The 19,398-nt window shown below is 39.4% G+C and overlaps 3 protein-coding genes across 3 annotated transcripts; 1 reads left to right on the plus strand and 2 right to left on the minus strand.

Moving 5' to 3' along the window:
- Nucleotides 1-208: 208 nt before the first annotated feature.
- Nucleotides 209-3,442, minus strand: sf3b4 (splicing factor 3b, subunit 4). Its single transcript, XM_069681755.1, has 6 exons — nt 3,375-3,442; nt 2,364-2,492; nt 1,712-2,254; nt 1,122-1,289; nt 856-1,017; nt 209-520 (listed from the first exon to the last, which is right to left on the minus strand). Exons 1-6 carry the CDS (start codon nt 3,406-3,408, stop codon nt 360-362), a joined length of 1,197 nt encoding a protein of 398 aa, XP_069537856.1. The 5' UTR covers nt 3,409-3,442; the 3' UTR covers nt 209-359.
- A 545-nt stretch (nt 3,443-3,987) lies between these two features.
- lix1l (limb and CNS expressed 1 like) lies at nt 3,988-12,949 on the minus strand. The gene is made up of 6 exons (XM_069682040.1): nt 12,449-12,949; nt 9,835-9,998; nt 9,418-9,558; nt 8,624-8,719; nt 8,271-8,348; nt 3,988-7,029 (listed from the first exon to the last, which is right to left on the minus strand). Exons 1-6 carry the CDS (start codon nt 12,780-12,782, stop codon nt 6,778-6,780), a joined length of 1,065 nt encoding a protein of 354 aa, XP_069538141.1. The 5' UTR covers nt 12,783-12,949; the 3' UTR covers nt 3,988-6,777.
- Nucleotides 12,677-19,173, plus strand: LOC138609391 (type-4 ice-structuring protein LS-12-like). The gene is made up of 5 exons (XM_069682042.1): nt 12,677-13,046; nt 17,299-17,397; nt 18,036-18,107; nt 18,218-18,341; nt 18,868-19,173. The coding sequence occupies exons 1-5, from the start codon at nt 13,007-13,009 to the stop codon at nt 19,079-19,081; spliced, it is 549 nt and encodes a 182-aa protein (XP_069538143.1). The 5' UTR covers nt 12,677-13,006; the 3' UTR covers nt 19,082-19,173.
- Nucleotides 19,174-19,398: the final 225 nt, after the last annotated feature.

The following is a 19,398-nucleotide window of genomic DNA, read 5'->3' on the forward strand; positions in this document are numbered from 1 at the left end:
GCTGGAACCAGCAATGTTTCCCAATTAGCATTGCTGTCTTGGGGTTGACTTGACGAAGGCCTCATCTCTGATAAATTTACAGCTGAATCTTCTTGCTGAGCACACAACATAAAGCAAATCCAAAAGTGGGTAAAATGTTCTTTTTTTGAGCCATTCAACATAAATAAAAATGATTATAAAGAAATATTGAGGGGGGTGGGGGAAGAAAAATTTTGTACTAAAATTTTTTATTCGTCTTCATCTGTACAGCGACAAAAAAAATACAAACAGGTGGTTAAATTATTCTCACTATGACAAACTTGAGTAGATCTTACGATGTTTTAAAAAAAGCAAAATGAACGCCTGCAGTCTGAGGTGGATTACGGGGGCATTGGTGCCCTCATAGGAACGCGTGGAGGGACACCGGGAGGCCTCGGAGGCATTGGGGGTCCTCTCTGGAAGCCAAAGGGAGGAGGACGAGGAGCACCATAACCAGGTGGAGGCATGGGGGGAGGGGGCCCTCTCATCCCTGGGGGCACACCTGACAGAGAGAGAAAGAGGGTCATAATGTGAGAAATGTCTACATTTGAATATAAGCTCTCAGCAGCGAAAGGCAACAACAGTAAACATTATTTCACTGTGAAGAATAAGTGAAATATACTTCACATAACAAAACTCTTGGGACAAAAACATGCTAACATAAGAAGAGGCCTGCCTATAGCGGCTAATTTGTCAATGTAGTCATGGTAACATGGGTATATGTCAATACCAAAAATCATTAAATCAATGTTGCTGCATTGTACAGATATGTAGAGGTAACGTCTAAGGTTTCTAGAGGATTTATATTTGACACCAAAGATATGGAGAGAAGCTTACCCATTGGGGGTCCATATGGCGCTCTGGGAGGCATGCCCATAGGTGGGGGTGGGGGCATGCCAGGAGGAGGCGGTGCACGTGATTGATTTGATCCTGGAGGGGCAGGAGGGGGAGGCACCATGCCAGGAGGAGCAGGAGGGGGCATGGGCATCTGAGGCATACCTGTGCAACACAAACAACCAAGACACATAAAGACCAAAGTATTTGCGCTTAACTTCCTGCTTGCAGCCACTGTGGAAATACTTTAATCTAAAACAAATTATTACCTGGATGCATGTTGCCGGGAGGGAAAGGCGGTGGTCCAGGTGGAGGCCCGCCACCACCAGGCTGTTGGCCCGGTGCCCCTGCATTTGGAGGCATGGACATTGAAGGGGGCATCGATGGAGGCATTGACCCGGGAGGAGGAACAGGAGGGAATCCAGGGGGAGGCATGCCTGCACCAAAACAAGTCGTATTAATAAGTTATAATTTCATATTCTACTACTTCACAAAGCCAAACTGGCTGTTAAATGTTCTAGTCATCCTGAACCATAAACATAGTTTTTTAAATGCCATTAGAACCTCATAAAATGCGCTCATTATAAGCTGTCCTGTTCACTTTTATTTACATAAATCACCACAGAATAAATTGAATCAATGTCATTATCTCATGCAGATTAAAGATGCATCAGTCAGAGCAGCTCCTTTACATTTCCTAACTATTAACTACTAACTACTATATTACTAACTACATCTAACTGAAATCCTCATCTATTAAGTTAATATTAATGGGACCGGTCCACATCTGCTGGTGAGGAGTGCATAAAAAAGGCCCCATATACACTTAAACTGAGTATCAACAGTATTTCAGTCATACCTGGCATGGGCATTCCACTTCCCAAAGCTGTGAGGACCGGTGTGGGAGCGCTTGGTGGTGGCGGAGCATCTGCAAACAGCTGATGTGGCCTGTCCGCCTGGGAGAGAGGGTTCTGTGCAGCCAGGAGTCGCTCTGCAGCCGATCCATGTCGCTCTCCTTTGGAATCCTTCTTGAAGGCGTAGGACACTGTGATGGGCCTGTTGCAGAGGTACTGGCCGTTCATGGCTTCAATGGCAGCATCCGAGGCGTCAAAGCTTGCGAAATTGATGAAAGCATATCCTTTCGAGTTGCCGGTGTCTGGGTCTCGCATGATCTTTGGCGTTTGGAGAATCACGCCAAAAGCACTGAACGTGTCATAGAGCAGTTTCTCGTCAATCTCCGGGTCCAGATTACCGATGAAGATGTTGGCACCCACATCCAGGTTTTTGTTGTGTGCAGAGGCCTTATTGACTCGAATTGGTTTGCCATAGAGCTTTATCATATTCATAATTTTAATGGCATAGTCAGCATCCTCTTCACTAAGGAACTCTACAAAGCCATAACCTGAGAAGGAGGAAAAAAACTTGTTTGTTATTCATTCGCTAAAGAGAGGTTTAGTAACATGCTACCTTGATTACGTCACTTAAAGAGAATATTAGCTGATACCACTCACCTTGATGTTGGCCAGTCACCCTGTCTTTGGGCATGTGTGTGTTGACCACAGGACCAGCCTGCAGGAAAAGCTCCCATAGTAGCGGCTCTGACACTTTCTCATCCAGGCCGCCGACATACACAGTGGCATCTGAAAAAAAAAATTAATACGAATTAAACATGAGTTTTATAAGGAAAGTATCTTAGACAGACGTCATTATTGAACGGAAATTCGATCGATTAATGTAAAGTCAAAATACAAGACAATAAAAATGCTTCTTGTTATTCATTCAAATATCTGCTCAGCAAAGGCTCAATAAGGTTACAATAACTTGAACATAACAAAGAAAAACAAGTTATTCTTTGTTTAAAATAACTTTAAGTTTCACCAGGAGGACTGTACAACAATTTTACTAAATATCGCAACTATAATATGGTAAAAGGGATCATTATATTATGGTTTCTTTAAACGATGTGACTTAAGTCAATGCCAATATTTTAGCTAAATTAAAAACCTATCTGGCCTTTTAATAGCACTTCTAACCTTAAGTTAGCTAAACACCTATTCATCCATTATAATCGCAATAGTGACATTTATATTTTCCACAAAGCACCTCTCTCATTCTTGCATAAGTACCCAAGCTAGTAGTTTTGCCACAGACACCATCGTTAGCTTGCTAGGCTAACTTTTGCTGTGAGCCAACAGGACATACCTCTTCTTCAAGAGTGCAAACAACAGAACGAACAAATCAAACCAATCAATTATTAATGCTACTTATAGATTACAATGCAACAAGTAATCAAAACAACTTAAAGTACATTTGATTCATTTAAATGGCTAAATTAGCGGCGAGCCATGCTAACGAAAACTGAACACTTCCATGTGTCCGGTTGTTTACCTCAAACTATTAGCTAACTCGGCAACAAGCGGAGCTCGTAAAAAACAAGCTCATAATCTCGAAGTAGAACACACAAAGAGAATCATAAATTACTGAATAAAAGGCTGAAAAAGTTATAATATTGATGCATTTACCCTGGTTTCTTTCTGAAATTGGTCCCGCTGCCATGTTGAATGAACAACGAACGGCGAGCGTCCTTAACTGTGGCCCCGCCTCTTCCTGTTCGTGTGCCGGAAGCGGAAGTGATAAATAAAAAAATAAAATACAATAAATAATAATATAGAAAATGTTATATATTTTGATGTTATACTTGTATATGTATTTAAATGTTAAGTGTTGATATATATATATTGTTCGTCATTTATTAGTTAGTTTCAACCTGATTTCAAGCCATATCAGGGATTGACACTTAATCTTAAAGGAACCAAGATTTAATTTGCAGTCATAATATTAAGGTATATTACTTTTGACAATTTTAAGGATCCTACAAATTATTTTTCCGAAACTTTTGTCCCTTTATTGCTTTTTGAAATATGATTTGAATAAACTTTCATGGGTGTATTACAGACTATGTGAAAATGCAATTCTAAAATGTTTGTTAAAAGCTTCTTTTTCCTTAAGTGCACAATATATCAACGAATTATAACCTTCGTTCTAAGCAGAAAAATAAGTGACATAACAAAAGAATTAAACATTTGTCTGAGCCATTTTATTACATCATATAAATCTACTAAAAGTATAAACACGGGATACAAAATGCTCATAGAAAATACATACAATAAGGGCCTTGAGAAACACTTTTATAAAACAATACTGTATAGAATATGAAACATAAAAAAAAAAAACTTAATCAACATATCATGCATCAAAGCAAAAGAATAAAAAGCCCAAGTTTTTTCTTTTTTTTATAAAATGCATAGCCAAAAATAAATTGTTTACAAAAGCCTTCACTGATAATAATCACAAAGAAAGGTCAAAGGTAGTGTAAGAAGAGAGCTCGGAGATTAATGGCTTGTTGGAAAAAAACACATAATAAGCATTGAAATTAGAAGGAAAATGCATAAACACAAAATTCAAGATCCATTGCCACCTTCCTGTAACCCGCTCATTTAAACACTTGTTTACTTTTTTCTCATTCATTATATTTCAGTGTTACCATGAGTGCGCTTGGACTTGAAATTGGTTCATGGGACGATACAATCACTGATGCATTCAGAAAATGTATCTGCAGATTGAAGGTACGGAAAACGTGAGATTAAGGTTGTATTGTAGCTGCAAAGCTGTGAGGTCAAAGTGTTCATTGTATCACTTCAAAGGTTCAGTATTAAAGAAAGCTGCAGGGTCTTTGCCAAGAAGGAAAAAATGACATAGAAACATTTCTTATTAGTGTTGCACACATACTTTGCAGCTGTGTACTCAACAAACAATATACAATGATTATAAATGTATACCAAAGGAAGTAACTTCTATAACCTAATGTCATGTAACATTATATAAGATAAGACACATTTTGGTAAATTCACTTTCTGCTGGAGCGTTAGGTAAAAGATTGCTACCACCATCACATCTGTTTTGTTAATATTAAGCTGCCTCTAGCAATGGGTTAGCCTGACTATTTCTCTTAGCAAAGGCTAGCAAACCAGCGCAGACTACAGGAAGCTAACAGATTTAACCCCCAGTGAAAAGAATGGTTGTTTTTACACTTTTGTTTTTTTACAGAGTCAACAAATAAGATGTAGAATTTAGCCCGTACACTTTAGTTGTGCTGGACAGCATATTTTATTACTGTAGTACATAACCAGGCTGGCTGTTTCCTGTCTGCATGTTAGCTAAGCTAACTGGTATCCGGCTTTAGTCTTATATTTAATGGACAGATACTGGAGTGGTATCAATTTTCCTGTCACTCATGAGCACATTTCCAAAAATGTCAAACTATTCCTTTAAGGGACTGTAACAGTAATATAGCATGAACTGTTTAATTTTATAGTTATATTAAATGACAAAGACGCCACAAAGCAGAGTAATACCTCCTTTAAAGACCTCATTAAATGAAACTTTTGGGGTTTTTCACACGTCAAACTGTTTTCCATAAAGGCACAATGATCCCAGGGAAAAGATAGAGCAATGAAATAATAAAACTGGTTCTGGCTTTAATCACAATCCATCTCTGCTTCTTTGTTTTCTATTTGCCGTCTCCTCAGATTTACTGTAATCAGTTCCTGCTGTTGTTGACAATCCATCATTCAGCGGAGAGACGGGACCTCCTGCTGTTTTACTCGCATAACTCTCTGCCCACAATTCCTCCGAACCGAGCAGCGCATTAGCAATCAAACTCTCACTACCATTACACGGCCATTTAAAAGGCTACCTGCTGAAGTTTCTTCATTCTTGTAATGTATTCAATACCTTTTAGATAGAGAGAGAAAATAAAGATGTCACATTTACAGATCAGACAGAATGAGGTCCTTCAAAATAAAGGTATTTGAAAGTTGATAAGTGCGAGTTATAACATTGTTTTTAGCCCATGGACACACACAAGCACGGCTAACAATCAAATTATTCTTCCAGTCAAAAACAAACCACAAGTGCTGGAACTTTTTTGTATCGACTACAATGACTCACACATGATGAATCATCTCAACAAAAGAGCCCTCGACTCATTTTTTTTGGCCTTCACATTTTCCCTCCAATCATCACCGTGTGGCTACTTCTTGTTTCTGCTAGATGAAGCACATGACAAACACAATCCGTATCACAATAACAACTCTAAATGTTAAACACTTTGCGGATCCTTTAGTTGATAGCACACTGAAAAAATATACATTCAGCTAGTGTCATAAAACAAACGCTAAAATAATTGTCAAAAGCCTTCACAAACAAAACAAACAGAAGAAAGCATAGTGATGGTTCACTATCTGTTTTTTTAACACCTGAGCTGCTGTCGGAGCAATCGGTCTCCTGCTGACAATTTCTTAAAGTACCCTCAAATTATCACATGAGCCAAAAGTATGTTTGTTGAATCTCCGGTGTTATTTGTCACCATATTCTCAGTAAAAAAAAAAAGGCAGAACAAGTGTAGCCATGTAGCCAGACTCGCCATTTAAGTTTGAAGACCCATACATTTTTATACCTTCACTTGCAAGACTCCCAATGCAAGTAAACACACCCTAAACATGAGCGATCAGAATGATCCTGACCTTGATAAAATGTGTTGGTTTATGACTTTCTGTCCTGTACATTCACTGATGAAAGGCTTTGTTTCTTCAGGTCTACTTGGAGTAAATAATGTATGAAATAACCTCAGTCAGCTGGTATGCCAGGCAAGAAAAGCACTGTTATCACTAGGCACAAAGAGGTAACGGCTATAGCGGTGTTTGTTTTATGGACAGATGTGCATACTGTAAGTCAAGGCCTGATCACAAGATACGAAGCCTTTAAGTTCAGACGAATCACCTTAACATCTTTGAAGTGATCAATACTGTTACCAGGAATGCTATGGAGTGTGAAGGCTTGTTTCCGCTACAGACGGCGGTGGGTTTAGTGTGAGGGCAGAGTGGCAGTGTTGGCTGCGCTGAGTTGGCCCACAGCTAGCATCAGGATGTCTTTCTTCTCTTTGTAAAAACGCAGTTCTCTGCCTGCCAGCCTGGCGTCCTCCAGTTCTCGCTCTGTGGACGCCACCTCCTGCCCAATAGTTCCCGCTACGCTCTGCTCTCGGTTCACCCAGTCGGCAGCCATCTGAGTGCGCATGTCGTCGTCCAGAGCCCGGTGGGAATAGTGAGCCAGCACCTCCTACAAATGAAATATGTTTGGTAATATCAAATATCATTGGCATCACCTTTTTTTTTAATATAAAAAACAGGGACAGCAAACATCACTACAGGCAACACTGCATGTGTGTTGGTGTGTGTACACAAGAATTAAGTTGTTTGCCTGAATAAGGAAAAGTTCGACTAACACAACATCACAAATGAATGAAAACTACAAAGAATTTTGTTCAGTTGCTGTACTTAAGATTTTCAATCTTCTTTTGTGTCACATTTTCTTTAATAGGCTTATATATGTTTCAAAAGTATCTTATTACTCCTTAAATCTAAGGTGAATAAAAATGGCAACGATAAGCTTATACCACTTTATCACCCAGCTAAGTAGTCAACTATAGATAAAGCATAAAAAGCATGAAGTTAGGATGCACCATTATTTACAGATTATTGCACGGCTGAGTTAAATACTTGATTCTGATTGGTCAATTACAGCATTCTAAGGTTTACTAATTCTCGATAGCAGAGCGTTACTATGAAGAACAGACTGTTGCTAGGGATGTGGCTTCAATCACAGAATCTGGAGAACTAACTGAAAACCTCAGTTGGTTGCTGCGCTGACATATGCTGTCCTGTTCACCGTGTCTTACTTCACCATCAGTGGAAATGTTTTCATTAATGTGGTTAGATGATTAGATCATTTTAAGAAGGCTACAGAGTTAACCGTTGCTATGGACACAGCTCTAACTGTGAGTGTAACAGACTATTTTGAAACGGAAGGCAGAAATATTATCATTTTTTTAATTAATAAAATAATTTCCAAATCAATATTTTGTGTGAAATTATTGATTTCGTAAGTAAGTAATAAGCCCCCAAGACAAGACCCCTCCGCCTCATGGGGTCCATTACGTATCACAACCCACTCACTACATATTATCCCTTACATACTGATGTTAGGAAGGTATGTCATCGGCCAGACAAAGATGATGCACAGTCTCATTTAAATATGGCAAAAGACAGCACTGGTTAAAAAAGCAGACAAGTAAAAAAGAAATTGGTGCTTCTCTTAGTTAGAGATACTTCTATGATGCCTCACTTGCCAGCTGTACAACCAAAAGTATAAACTGTGTGACAGTAATGACAATCTGTCTGCACCAGTCCTGTCATGTGGGGACAAATGTGACACTCTGTTTAGGCAGAAAAATGCAGGAAAACAACTACTGCACTGGGATAATTAAACCCCTCACATGATGAAAGAATGTCTTACGGTACCTGTCGGGAACACTGTCGTTCTCTCATGGCTTTCAGACTCCCGTTCCAGTGCAGCAGCTGGAACACAGTCATCAGCTCCTAAAAGATAAACACAACCAGGCCGGCAGAATTAAGGGACAAATATGTAGCAATTCAGAAATGCAAAGCATGCATGCTGCATTCACTTTTCCCATTAGACACAGGGTTATGAGATTCTAGCTTTATGCTGTTAGTAGAAGATAAACATGTAGAAGTCTCTTTAAAACATATGCTAGTCTCTCTATGTATACATGCTATTTTCAGACTATCCCAGTGCGTGTGGGGAGCATAGAATGCTACTTAACACGACACAGACATTCCCAAAGTGACTGCACCTGAAACTCCAGCATGGATTTTCCTTTGTTGGACTCGAGCATGAAGCGAAAGGCTCCGATTCCTGTGTTGGGATTGTCGGCCTCTTCTCTGTTCCCCTGCAAGCAACAACAACAACTAGTTAATTTCAATGTGCTGTGATACAACACAACAATATATATGCTGTACTGCAAATATCTGTGTGCATGCTAGCATATATATATATGTTATAAATGAGTCTTTTCTGTCCTTTTTTACTGCAGGTATGTGATGAATTTGCTGGCTGTTTAGGACTTAAAGGTATAATAAGTAGGATTTTCCTATAATTTTTTTTTTACTTTTACAAATATAACATAATATAAATCATCACTTATGGGCCTCTATACATGTGTGTTGGTGAGTGTGTTTGTCAGTGACGTTTTCAGTAGGGGCGCTGTTGTGGTTCCCTGAGCCAATCACAGCGTATAGGTGAGTGTGGGAGTGGTTCAAATTAGCAACTGGGCCCCATTCAGACCGGCGAACATGGCGAAAGAACGATGCAGAGTTGGCCTTCTTTCTGTTGGACAGGTAGGTGCCTCAAACTGGTCAGGACAAGCTAACCGGCGCTTAGCATGCTAGCGCAAAGGTAACCATGATGCTGTTGGTGTTAGCTCGGCGGGGTGGGCGTGTTCTCGCAGAGAGTGAGAGTGAGCTTCTGGTGACGAAGAGCCCAGGAGGAGGGGCCCAGTTTGAATGTTGTTGACAAAATGCAAGATAAAATCCTACTTATTATACTTGTAAGAACACAACCTTCCGTAATTTATCGTACTTAACGTACATTGAAGGAGGCCAGCGCCTCACTGACGCTCTTCTCGATGAAGTCGTCCGTGATGCGGCGAGAGGGATGCTCGTTGAAAACAGAGTTCATCAGGGCGATCTTGGCAGCGCTGCGTCTCGCCTCCGCCTTGGTGGGACAGAACTGACAAACAGTGAGGAGGACACAAATTAGCACTCACATACAGTCAGAAACACAGATAAAGCTGCAAAACGCTGGTGTTTATATGGAGAGTAGTTAGCATCCATATTTGGTATGTAGTCTTGGAAGCATGCTGGAAATGTGTACACTTGTATAAAAGCCACTTGAATCAACATCATTCTTACTTTCAATGCACAATATGAGAGGTTCTATTAACTATTCAAAAATAAAAGAATCTCTCATATTCTCTTATTACAATTACAAATGTAGTGACTGTACCTGGAAACTTCCGAAGCAGCTGCCTCCAGGAAGACTCACATAGCACACATACGGAGGGCTGTTGGATGGGACCATTTCATAAACAACAAGCGCTCCGTTCCGCAGGTCGGCCCCTCTGGTCAGCTTCATCTGCCAGAACTCCTGTAAAGCCTCCACCACGTTTACTACAGTGCAAAGAGACGAGCCTGGTCACATTGTGGAATATCAACACTTTATTTGATCATTAACTGTATTTACTTTAAAATATTCTGGTTTCTAGAAACCTTAATGTTGTTTTTTTCATTAGTTAGAGGCCGTGTTCGGCAACATCCTCTCTAAACACAGAGATGGAAAAGGGTGGGGGGAGGGTCGTTTTCAAGGATACCAGGGGTTTTTCCTGAAAATATTTGGGTGGCCGCTAAGAGGAAACTCTGCATCACCTCCACGGAGCTGCTTAAAGAAACACTTCCTCAACTCTTCACTTAACGTGTCTGTGAGAGAAAATTATATATCCTGTCTTCCGAAAAGGAACAAAAACAAAGACAAAAAGACAGGAACATTTGCGGCTGAGTCAGAAATGATAATTTGGATTTGTCTGTGGAGAGAACAGTGCAGCTGCAGCCAACATTATCCTGAGCTATTTGACTTCTGCAGCCTCTCAGCTCTTTCTCCTGCTGAGCTCTCGCTGTTTGATACGAGCGCAGGCAGTAAGCAGGCTGGCTTGCTTCTCGCTCTCGCACAGAGTCTGGAGCGCGATCAGAACGCTTTAAGGCAGCAGCTTTGGGACTATTGAGGCCTCTGTAAACAAGCCGAGATATATTCTGGCATCTGATGTGTAAATCCCTTAACAGCGATCCAAATATTTGTTTTTATTGCTTTAATGTGTGCAGAGTAATATGCTTGCTGTAAATTGTACTCTTGTTTTCAGTCAATTATGAGGTTATAACAATTAAAACAGCAATTTAAACACTTTTAACTGATGAAAAAGTTGATCATTTTCACAACGAATACTTAGTTTTTAGAACATTATTATTCCTTTCATGTTTCCTTTCAAGACACAAACCTTGGGATTTGCAGTTTACTGAAATGTGGAAAAGTTTCCCTCCGAAAGAAGGCCCTGACAAAGTTTTTTTTGAGCATTAAAAGAGTCGTAGACAGCGACAAGATCATGTATTTTAGTCTTTTTTTTATCAGTTTTGGAGCAGGGCCTGAAAGATAAATCAGAAAGAGACAGGAAATATCAGGAGATAGTGGAGGATGGCATGTGACAATGGTGCTGGCCCAGACTCAAACCCTCAATGCGGCAGTGGCATGACATCAATCAGCACATGTCTGACAAATGTAGCACGGAGAAAAACAAAAATAGAAAAAATAACACCAAGGGATTAACTTTGCTTTGTATTAGTCTAAATAGTGGTTTCATTGCAAGTGTTTAAATTCCCTGGTAATGGCGTAATTCTGACTATGCAATAGGAGGAATGCAGAAAATGCAAATCACACTATAATGTGAGGGGAAAATGACTGTCAAAAGCCAAAATACGACGCGAGTTTCTGTAAAAATGTGATAATTTCCCTAACACATTCTTCCTCCCAAAATTAAATCACAAAATTTGAGGTATTAGGACAAAACTAAAGCCCTAATAAAACCGTCTTTATGGTGCTGCCAATGCTAGAGGTGTTAAGTAGCCTAAATGAGATAGAGCAGGAAAGAGGCTGTTAGTCAGAGCATGAGGGGACAATCTTTTGGAAATAAATCCTATTAGCACCAAAAGGGAACACTTAGTATTAGCTCGCAACTGCCAGCATTACCATTACAGTAGCTTTTTAGTCTAATGTTAGTTTTAGGCATGGCTCTGTCTCTGTCTTTGTGTAGTGCAGTGATAAGTCTAAGATATATAAGGGGAAACTATGGACGTCATCCAATCAACAGGCTAATAGGAATCATTATGAGCACAAATAAGTGACATTTCTGACTAATTTAGACTATATTATCTCTAAAAAGTTAACTCTGCAAATTACATGCATCTGGTATTACTTACATACTGTCTGGATAGTAAACAACATGTTCATGCTCATGTCTAAAAAGTTGGATAAAAAATATATATATTTTAAGCACTAGATTTTTGACATTGACATTTTGTAAAGCCCCTACATTTTTTCCTTCGTTATGCATATTTTCCAGTTAACATTACATGACTAATATTGTGTGGTGTACAATGTAAGACAGGAAAACTTAAACGTGGCTGGTTTATTTATGTACAAAAGCCTATTGTTCGGTTATTGTAATCCTCTAGAGCTGTGTCAGGCAACTTAATCCTATAAAAGTGTGATTGGATCCAGGGTTACTATAGTATAGCTATGTACATATCAAAGTAAAACTTCAGAAAGAGACATTATTTGATTATTACATCTGTTTTAAATTACTATAGTAGACGTTAAAACAATGTAAAGTGACACTGTAACATAAATGTAACAATGTAGCTCGTGCGCTTCACGTTGTAAATCCACTTCCAAATAAATGGCGCAGATAAAAGTGGCTTTCTGCTCCTCAAAAGTCCCTAAACCCGAACAATATAACACAATTTTACATTATAAACTGGGCATTAGACAGAGCTGTATCACCACTGTACGTTACCTCTGCCATAACCTTGTGTGTGTTTGGCGAAGCTGCGTACCACAGCCTCCACCGCCTCCTTCAGCACCGCCGGGTTCCCCGGGTTACATGGGCCGGCAGCCCCCGGCCCCAGCCCCGCTCCCATACCGCCGTACAGGCTGTGGAGCTGCAGCGGAGGCGGCGGAGGAGGAGGCCCGGACGAAGCGGCCAGAGACGCCGGGGAGGGAAGGAGCGGAGCGATGGGGACGGTAACCCCGGGCCGGAGAGAGGAGCGGAGGGTCCCGGTCGGTCCGGAACCGAATCCAATCCCCGGCTGCAGCCGCTGAGGGCGGATACTGTTCACGTTAGATTCCATTGTCCCAACGTAACGTCTGCAAAGTCCCGGTCCGGATGAGATTCAACCCGATCAACCCGACGGCTTCAGGTTCAAAAATGGTCTCTGGTGGCTGAATGAACAAAGTATTTACTGGCTTTTGTCAATCACAGCCGAAAGAAGTACTTAACCGATGTTGATTCGACACATATCACTGCTGCTATGCATCCTCACTCTCTGGATTAGGCTGCTGGATTGTCAGTCAAATGATGCCTTCAAAGACACCTCGTATTCTTCAAGTTTTTAGTAAGATATTTCATGGTTTTGGTAGTGTTTTTCATGGTTTTGGCCTGTACAATTTAATGTATCCTACATAATAGATGGAGGGACTATTTTTTGTTTGTTAGTTTGTTTTTGTTTTGCTCTGTGCTTTTTGTTAGCATGTAAAAGGATGTGTGTTTGGTGTTTGTTTAAGTAGGCTACACTTTTCTTTTAGTTTGTAACAGTATAGTATAGTTTCCATCCCTAATATGCCTTTATCTATGTTTGTATTTTCCATAGTTTGTGGTCTTTTAGTGTTTAATTGAGTAACATTACCTGGAATAATTTTCTGAAGTTTTGTGCAGCATGACAGAATATTATAAATCAATGTGTACGTAAAAAAGCAGATCACACTTCATAGCAGACTTACAGTTAAAAGCTGCTCACCAGAGATTTTGGATAAACTGTGCCAGAGGCCTTAAAATTCTGTTGTAATTTATGTATTGCAAAAACACACCTACAATGTAATAGTGTACATAATCCCCTCTTTAAAGTATATTACACATATTGTGAAAAAACATTGTAGAAAAGCGGCAGTTATAGTACAATTCCTCAAATGTCATGTTTTGTTGACTTGACGGAACGACAACTCCACTTTAACTGCATGTTGTTTATGCTGTTGTTCTGTTTCCGACATTTTCTCCGGAACTTGAAGGCAGCAGGGGAAAGTCAGAGAAATATCAGGACAAGAAATCTGAGCCTCCTCTGTTCTCCTCTGGCACCAACAGAGCACAGCTACAGTGAGGCTTTACAGCTCCAGCTCTGCAGCCTGAAGCATGTGATTAAAACTTGGAAGCAGAGTCACTCATTTTACCCGATAAGAGGGTTAAAAAAATAACAAAAGACTATCCTTTTTTCTGAAAAATTGAAACAGACAGCGCAAGTTTGAGGAAACTGGGTTTAAGTTTTGAGGAGGTGGACCACCAACTTTGTACAGAACAAAGAGTCTAAGAGGAAATGAGACCTCCTCTTGTGCTTCCTAAATGTTTTTTATGACTCTCTGGAACGTGTGTGATTTTTCATTCTTGCTGTGGTCTGGTGAGAGGCCAGACGAGCTCAGAGGAAGAACAAGGGAGGATTTGAATATCTCTGTTTTCCAGTGGAGTCACTTTTTGTCTTTTAAATTTCGAGAAGACCTCCAGAAGAAAAGTACAAAATCCGTGATTAGATGTGGCCTGTTAGCTTCGTTAACTTTAGAGTACTCACACAACAGGAAAGTCATTTATCACAATTGTAATGAGTGTTTGGCTCACTGGAGGGCGTGCTCTCATTTCACTACATCAGTTAATAGCCTAAACTATGCAGCTCAGAGACATTTGGACACTGATGTTGTTGCTTTTGGTCATTTTAAACATGTTTTTTCCACCACTGTCGGCTGACCCAGTGAGGATGGAAAGTAACTTCACTTAGAAACAATTTTAAGGTTCTTTACTTGAGTATCCATATGTACCTGGCAGGTGTATGGGCATTTTTTCATAGGTAGAAGTAACTTTTCATATCAAGATTTTACATAAGAACACACAGAAATAAATGCAGCAGTGGGTTGTAATTCTACTTTTGTCTCCCATTAAGCACCTTACGAACTCTCAGTTTTATCTTGAGAGCCTTTGAAAGCCTTTGACCCACTCGTGGGGAACCATGGGCTGAAATACCTGTAATATAAAGTCATCAAAACCAGCGTTGCATCGACCAGCTACAACTGTAAAACAGCTGCTTATCTGTTAACATCATGACTTTTTATTATTTTACTTAAATGGGAGTTTCAACACAGGACCTTGACTTGGATTAAATATATTTTACATCACGGTGCATTTACATAAGGAAAGGATTTACTTCTTCCACTACTGGCCTTTTTTTAAACATATTTTTCTATGTTTATAAATGTAATCACTAAGACATGGTTGGTGTCTGACAGCTGTGTGTGTTACTTTACAGGTTAATAAGATTTGATCTATCTGTAAAACATGGCACATTGTTAACCAGCCAACACTAAAACATATCTTGTTTCAATTAGCTGTACTTCAACCAGCCAAAACATTAAAAAGCAGCTCACATGTTACTACAACCACACAAAAAACCCAATATTATGTTAGCAGTATATAATAACACTATTAAAGAATGTATAAGCGTCTTTTGATTCTACTAAGTACATATATTTACCACATCTTCCAGCTGTAACATTTTAGTGTTGCACTCATGTCGATGTCATCCTTGTATACCTCAGCAAACATTGTTCCTTGTCTGAAGCTCTTTTATTTCACTTTTAGAGGCAGGGTTTGAGTTATGTAAAATGAAGCTGTTTCCACCAGGGGAGTCCAGGCCGGTGGTGAACAGACTCTGGACTGAGAGAATAATCTCTGGTTGAAAAACATTCCCACATCTGGTTTTGATTTAAGCTTTATGTCAAAATCTGAGTTTTAAAACTCCGGAGTGGGGTTTTCCCACCAGATGAATAGAGACTCAGGTTTGTCGTTCAAGTCTTATGAAACAGCTCTTGTTATTCATGCCAACTACTTGCATATTTTCCCTGATTCACCCGTGTTGACTTGTGAATTACTGATTGGGGTGGAGAGGGGTTAAGAATTAATTACTTTACAACAACCATAAAGATAAACTGCCAGCAATAACAACCTGTTGGATGTCAACCAAAGGTAGAAGGTTTACATCCACATGAACGAGTGTCACACATAAGCCCTAGTTTTCAATACTCTCATTAGCTAATTACTACATTACAGCTAATAACCTTAAGAGTTAAAAAAGCTTTTGTATTTAATTTAAAAGGTGGCTGAACTCTTACTTTTAATTAAATATTTACCCGTTTAGTTGGACATAAACCCTCAGAATCAAAGTTCATGTAACATAGAAAAACAAGCTTACAAGTACAAAGCCATGCTAGCAACTGTTTGAGGCTGTAACGCTAAATGCTAAGTGCAAACATTCACAAGCTAACATAATCAGAATGACAAACCTTATATGCTAACGTTTAGCAGGTATTATGTTAAGCATGTTCATTATTCTTGGTGTTTTAGCATGCTTAATATTGCTAATTAACACAAACAGCTAAGGGTGTACCATTTACTTTATTAAATAGGCTACAATTGCTAGCAAAAAAGTCTTCTTTAAGATAGAATAATGTTCATATTGTAAATTATGGCCACATTTAGAGTAAAATTGTTGCTACCCGTGAATGACAACCCACTACCAGATCTAACTGTAAGCCAGATTAGAGACATAACAATTTGTATCTACACCGTTGACCAAGTATGATCACTTCTGGCTTTAAAAAACCAAGACAGTGACTTCCAAATGCTAATCTCAATTCCCCAAAACAGAGTCCACAAACTAATGGGTGGTGACACAGTACGGCTACGACCACTCCTTTTACAGTCTATGGTCAGTAGGCTAAATACGTTCTGGAAAAAATAGCCTAGCATAAATGGTGACCTGTTGAAGGCGCTACATTTCGGCATGGGGTCAACAAAGGAACTAACTTTGATCCTGATGTGGACAGGCATAAGTGTACTAAATATCGTTTTTAATCCATCCAATAGTTGTGAGGACACTTCAATAAAAAACAGTGTTAACCCACTTGTTGCGATAGATAAAGTTTTGTTAGACCTTTAGCCTACCAAAGTGGTGGACCAACAGACAATCCTGACAGCCACTAGCATCCAGCTAGCATGTAGCAAAAAACAACGTGAAGGTTTAGCCTATGTCTGCGTTCAGCTATATGCTAACATAAGAATGCTGACATGCTAACATCAGCACGTTCAAGTCACATACATAACTGATGATTAAATCAGAGCTCATCAGCGCTATAAAAATAACATAAAAACTAATACCAGGTACTTAAAAGTGATTATTTTATATTTAGAATAAACTTTAGAAAGCACCTTACTTAACAAAGGAAGAAAAAAAACATTTACAGGCTAAATAGTATAAAGAATTCAAAAACACAAATATCAAATAAGGTCCTCTGTCAGTTATATTTCTTGCTATCATATCTGAAGCTGATGTGGCATTTGATGTCATGTGGCTGATGCTGTTACCAGTGATTAAGTGTTTTATTTAATCAATGAGATTAGATGCACACTCATGTAGGACAGTCAGCAGAGGGACTGTTGGACTTTGGTTGAGTTTGCCCAGGTGGAAGACTGAGCAACAAGGGTCAGACCTGTGACTCACTTACAGGCAAAACCATCCAATAATGTTTTGATTCTTTATCTTGTCCAATCAGAATCACATCTCCAGGGGGCTGCATCACCACACGGGACTATAAGAGGACTGAGTGTCCTACAGGAAGGCACCATCCGGTCCAAATTCTCCTGCCGCACAGGTGAGTCCAGCTCTGTTTGTCTTCTTTTCTTGTGGGCTTAGACAATTCAGCAAATACTTCTTGAAATTTAATAACTACCTGCTGAGTCTCAAAGGTGTTGATGTTTTAATTAATCTTAAAAGTTTACTAAACGTTTTTTTAATGTTTCTTAATTAGTTCCTTTGTCCATAATTAATTAGCAAATTATGTATTAAATTTTAAAGACAAAAATCCCATTCACAGGTGGGCTGCTAAGGCACTGAGGTAGATATAATGTGTAATAAATCTTAATGGTATAGAAGCTGGAAGACCATGTTAGTTTTTACCTCTAGCTTCTTCCTTGAGTTGTGGAAGCAATGTCCCTGATTAGGTTAACAAGTTAATGCTTAAGTTGTTTTATCAAACACACAGTGACTAAGAATTATTTATTGTATTAACTCATGACGAAAAAAAGGCAGGCGCTTTCCTAGAAGAACTTCTATCAGTGAGTCATCTGATTGCGCAACAGGAGGCCTTTCTGCATTCAACTACTGAAAAACAACTTTATAAAAATGCACATTCATATCAGGAGTTTAAATACACTGCTCTGCTGTCCAGAAAAGAAAAGATTAGCATATTAAAATACAGAATAATTAAATAGTGTCTTTTTTTTTTTGTAGGTCCTGTCCACTCAGCAGCCATGAAATCCGCCTCCCTCATCGCCGCCTTCGTCCTCGTTGCTCTGGTCCAAGGTACGACTACACACCAAACTTCTCCAAATCAGAGGGTGAAAGTATCTTTTTATATTCTTAAAAACGTACTCACTTACTGACCTTGCTTTTTTGTCTTTGGAAACCCACAGGAAGCTATGCTCAAGATGCTAGCCCTCTTGAGAAGCTCACCCAGTACTTGGAGGAGATGAAGACCAAAATGACCCAGGACCTGACTGAGCTGATGAACAACCGGGAACTGGTCGACACTGCTACGTGAGTACAGAGAAGCCCTCTACCTCTTGTGCCTGAGCATTAAGATTTAATGTTACCCTACACTTCTTAACCTATGATTTTACATACTAAATATGTCAAGAGTTAAGTATGGTTTATTATTATACTGTATTATATATTATATGAATGAACTATAAAGCAGTGTATACGCTAGTCAAAGCTCAATTTTGCAACAGTAACAGTAATGCACTAGTAATAAAAAAAGAAGAACGACATTATGTTAAATGATGATAATTAAATATAAAAATAAAAATTCAGTCCTTTTTTCTTGCTCATACTTACTAAAATATTGAAGGCAGGACTTTTATTTGTAATGGAGTATTGTATTGTAGTGTGGTTTTGCTAATTTTTTCTTAGCTATTCCACTAATCAGTCATTATGTAAGGCAATTTTTCTGGTTTTACTCCATTAAAATCTGAATAAAGACAGGAAAAAAATGTTCATGTTCTCATTTGCACACTGTTTCTCCATTTTCATATTCAATGCTTGATAATGTTCTTACCCACAGCTCCTTCATTGCCGACAAGAGGACCCAGCTGGAGCCTCTGGTCGCTCAGATCCAGGAGCAGCTGAAGACCGTCGCCGCCAACGTCGAGGAGCAGATCCAGCCCCTGGCCGCCAACGTGCAGGCTCAGATTCAGCCCATGATGGAGAACCTTCAGACGCACGTTGAGACCGCCGTCAAGGCAGTGATGGACAAGACCCAGGCCATTGGCAACTAAACCTGCTGTCCTTAAAAGATGCAAATGTGCCTTGAAATCACCACCTAAAAAGAGCTACTTGCATGTGATGGCTGGCCTGAAAGTGCAGGCAGAAGAGCCTAAGATGTGTTTCAGTGATTTTCAACATTGACTTTATCATCTGTCACAAAGCAAAATAAAAACTTGAAACACAACTTTACAGTGTCATTCTGTGCATTTGTGTGTGTGATGGGTAATTTTTATATTATTTTACCAATGGACAATTTAGGAAACACAATCACGTTGGTATGAGCCAACTCTGACCATCTGTATTTTCGCCAAAAAACAAAGTCAACAAC

This window comes from Semicossyphus pulcher, unplaced genomic scaffold, assembly GCF_022749685.1.
Source record: "Semicossyphus pulcher isolate SPU_LCO1_2020_fin unplaced genomic scaffold, fSemPul1.0.p SCAF_5, whole genome shotgun sequence".
NCBI lineage: Eukaryota > Metazoa > Chordata > Actinopteri > Labriformes > Labridae > Semicossyphus > Semicossyphus pulcher.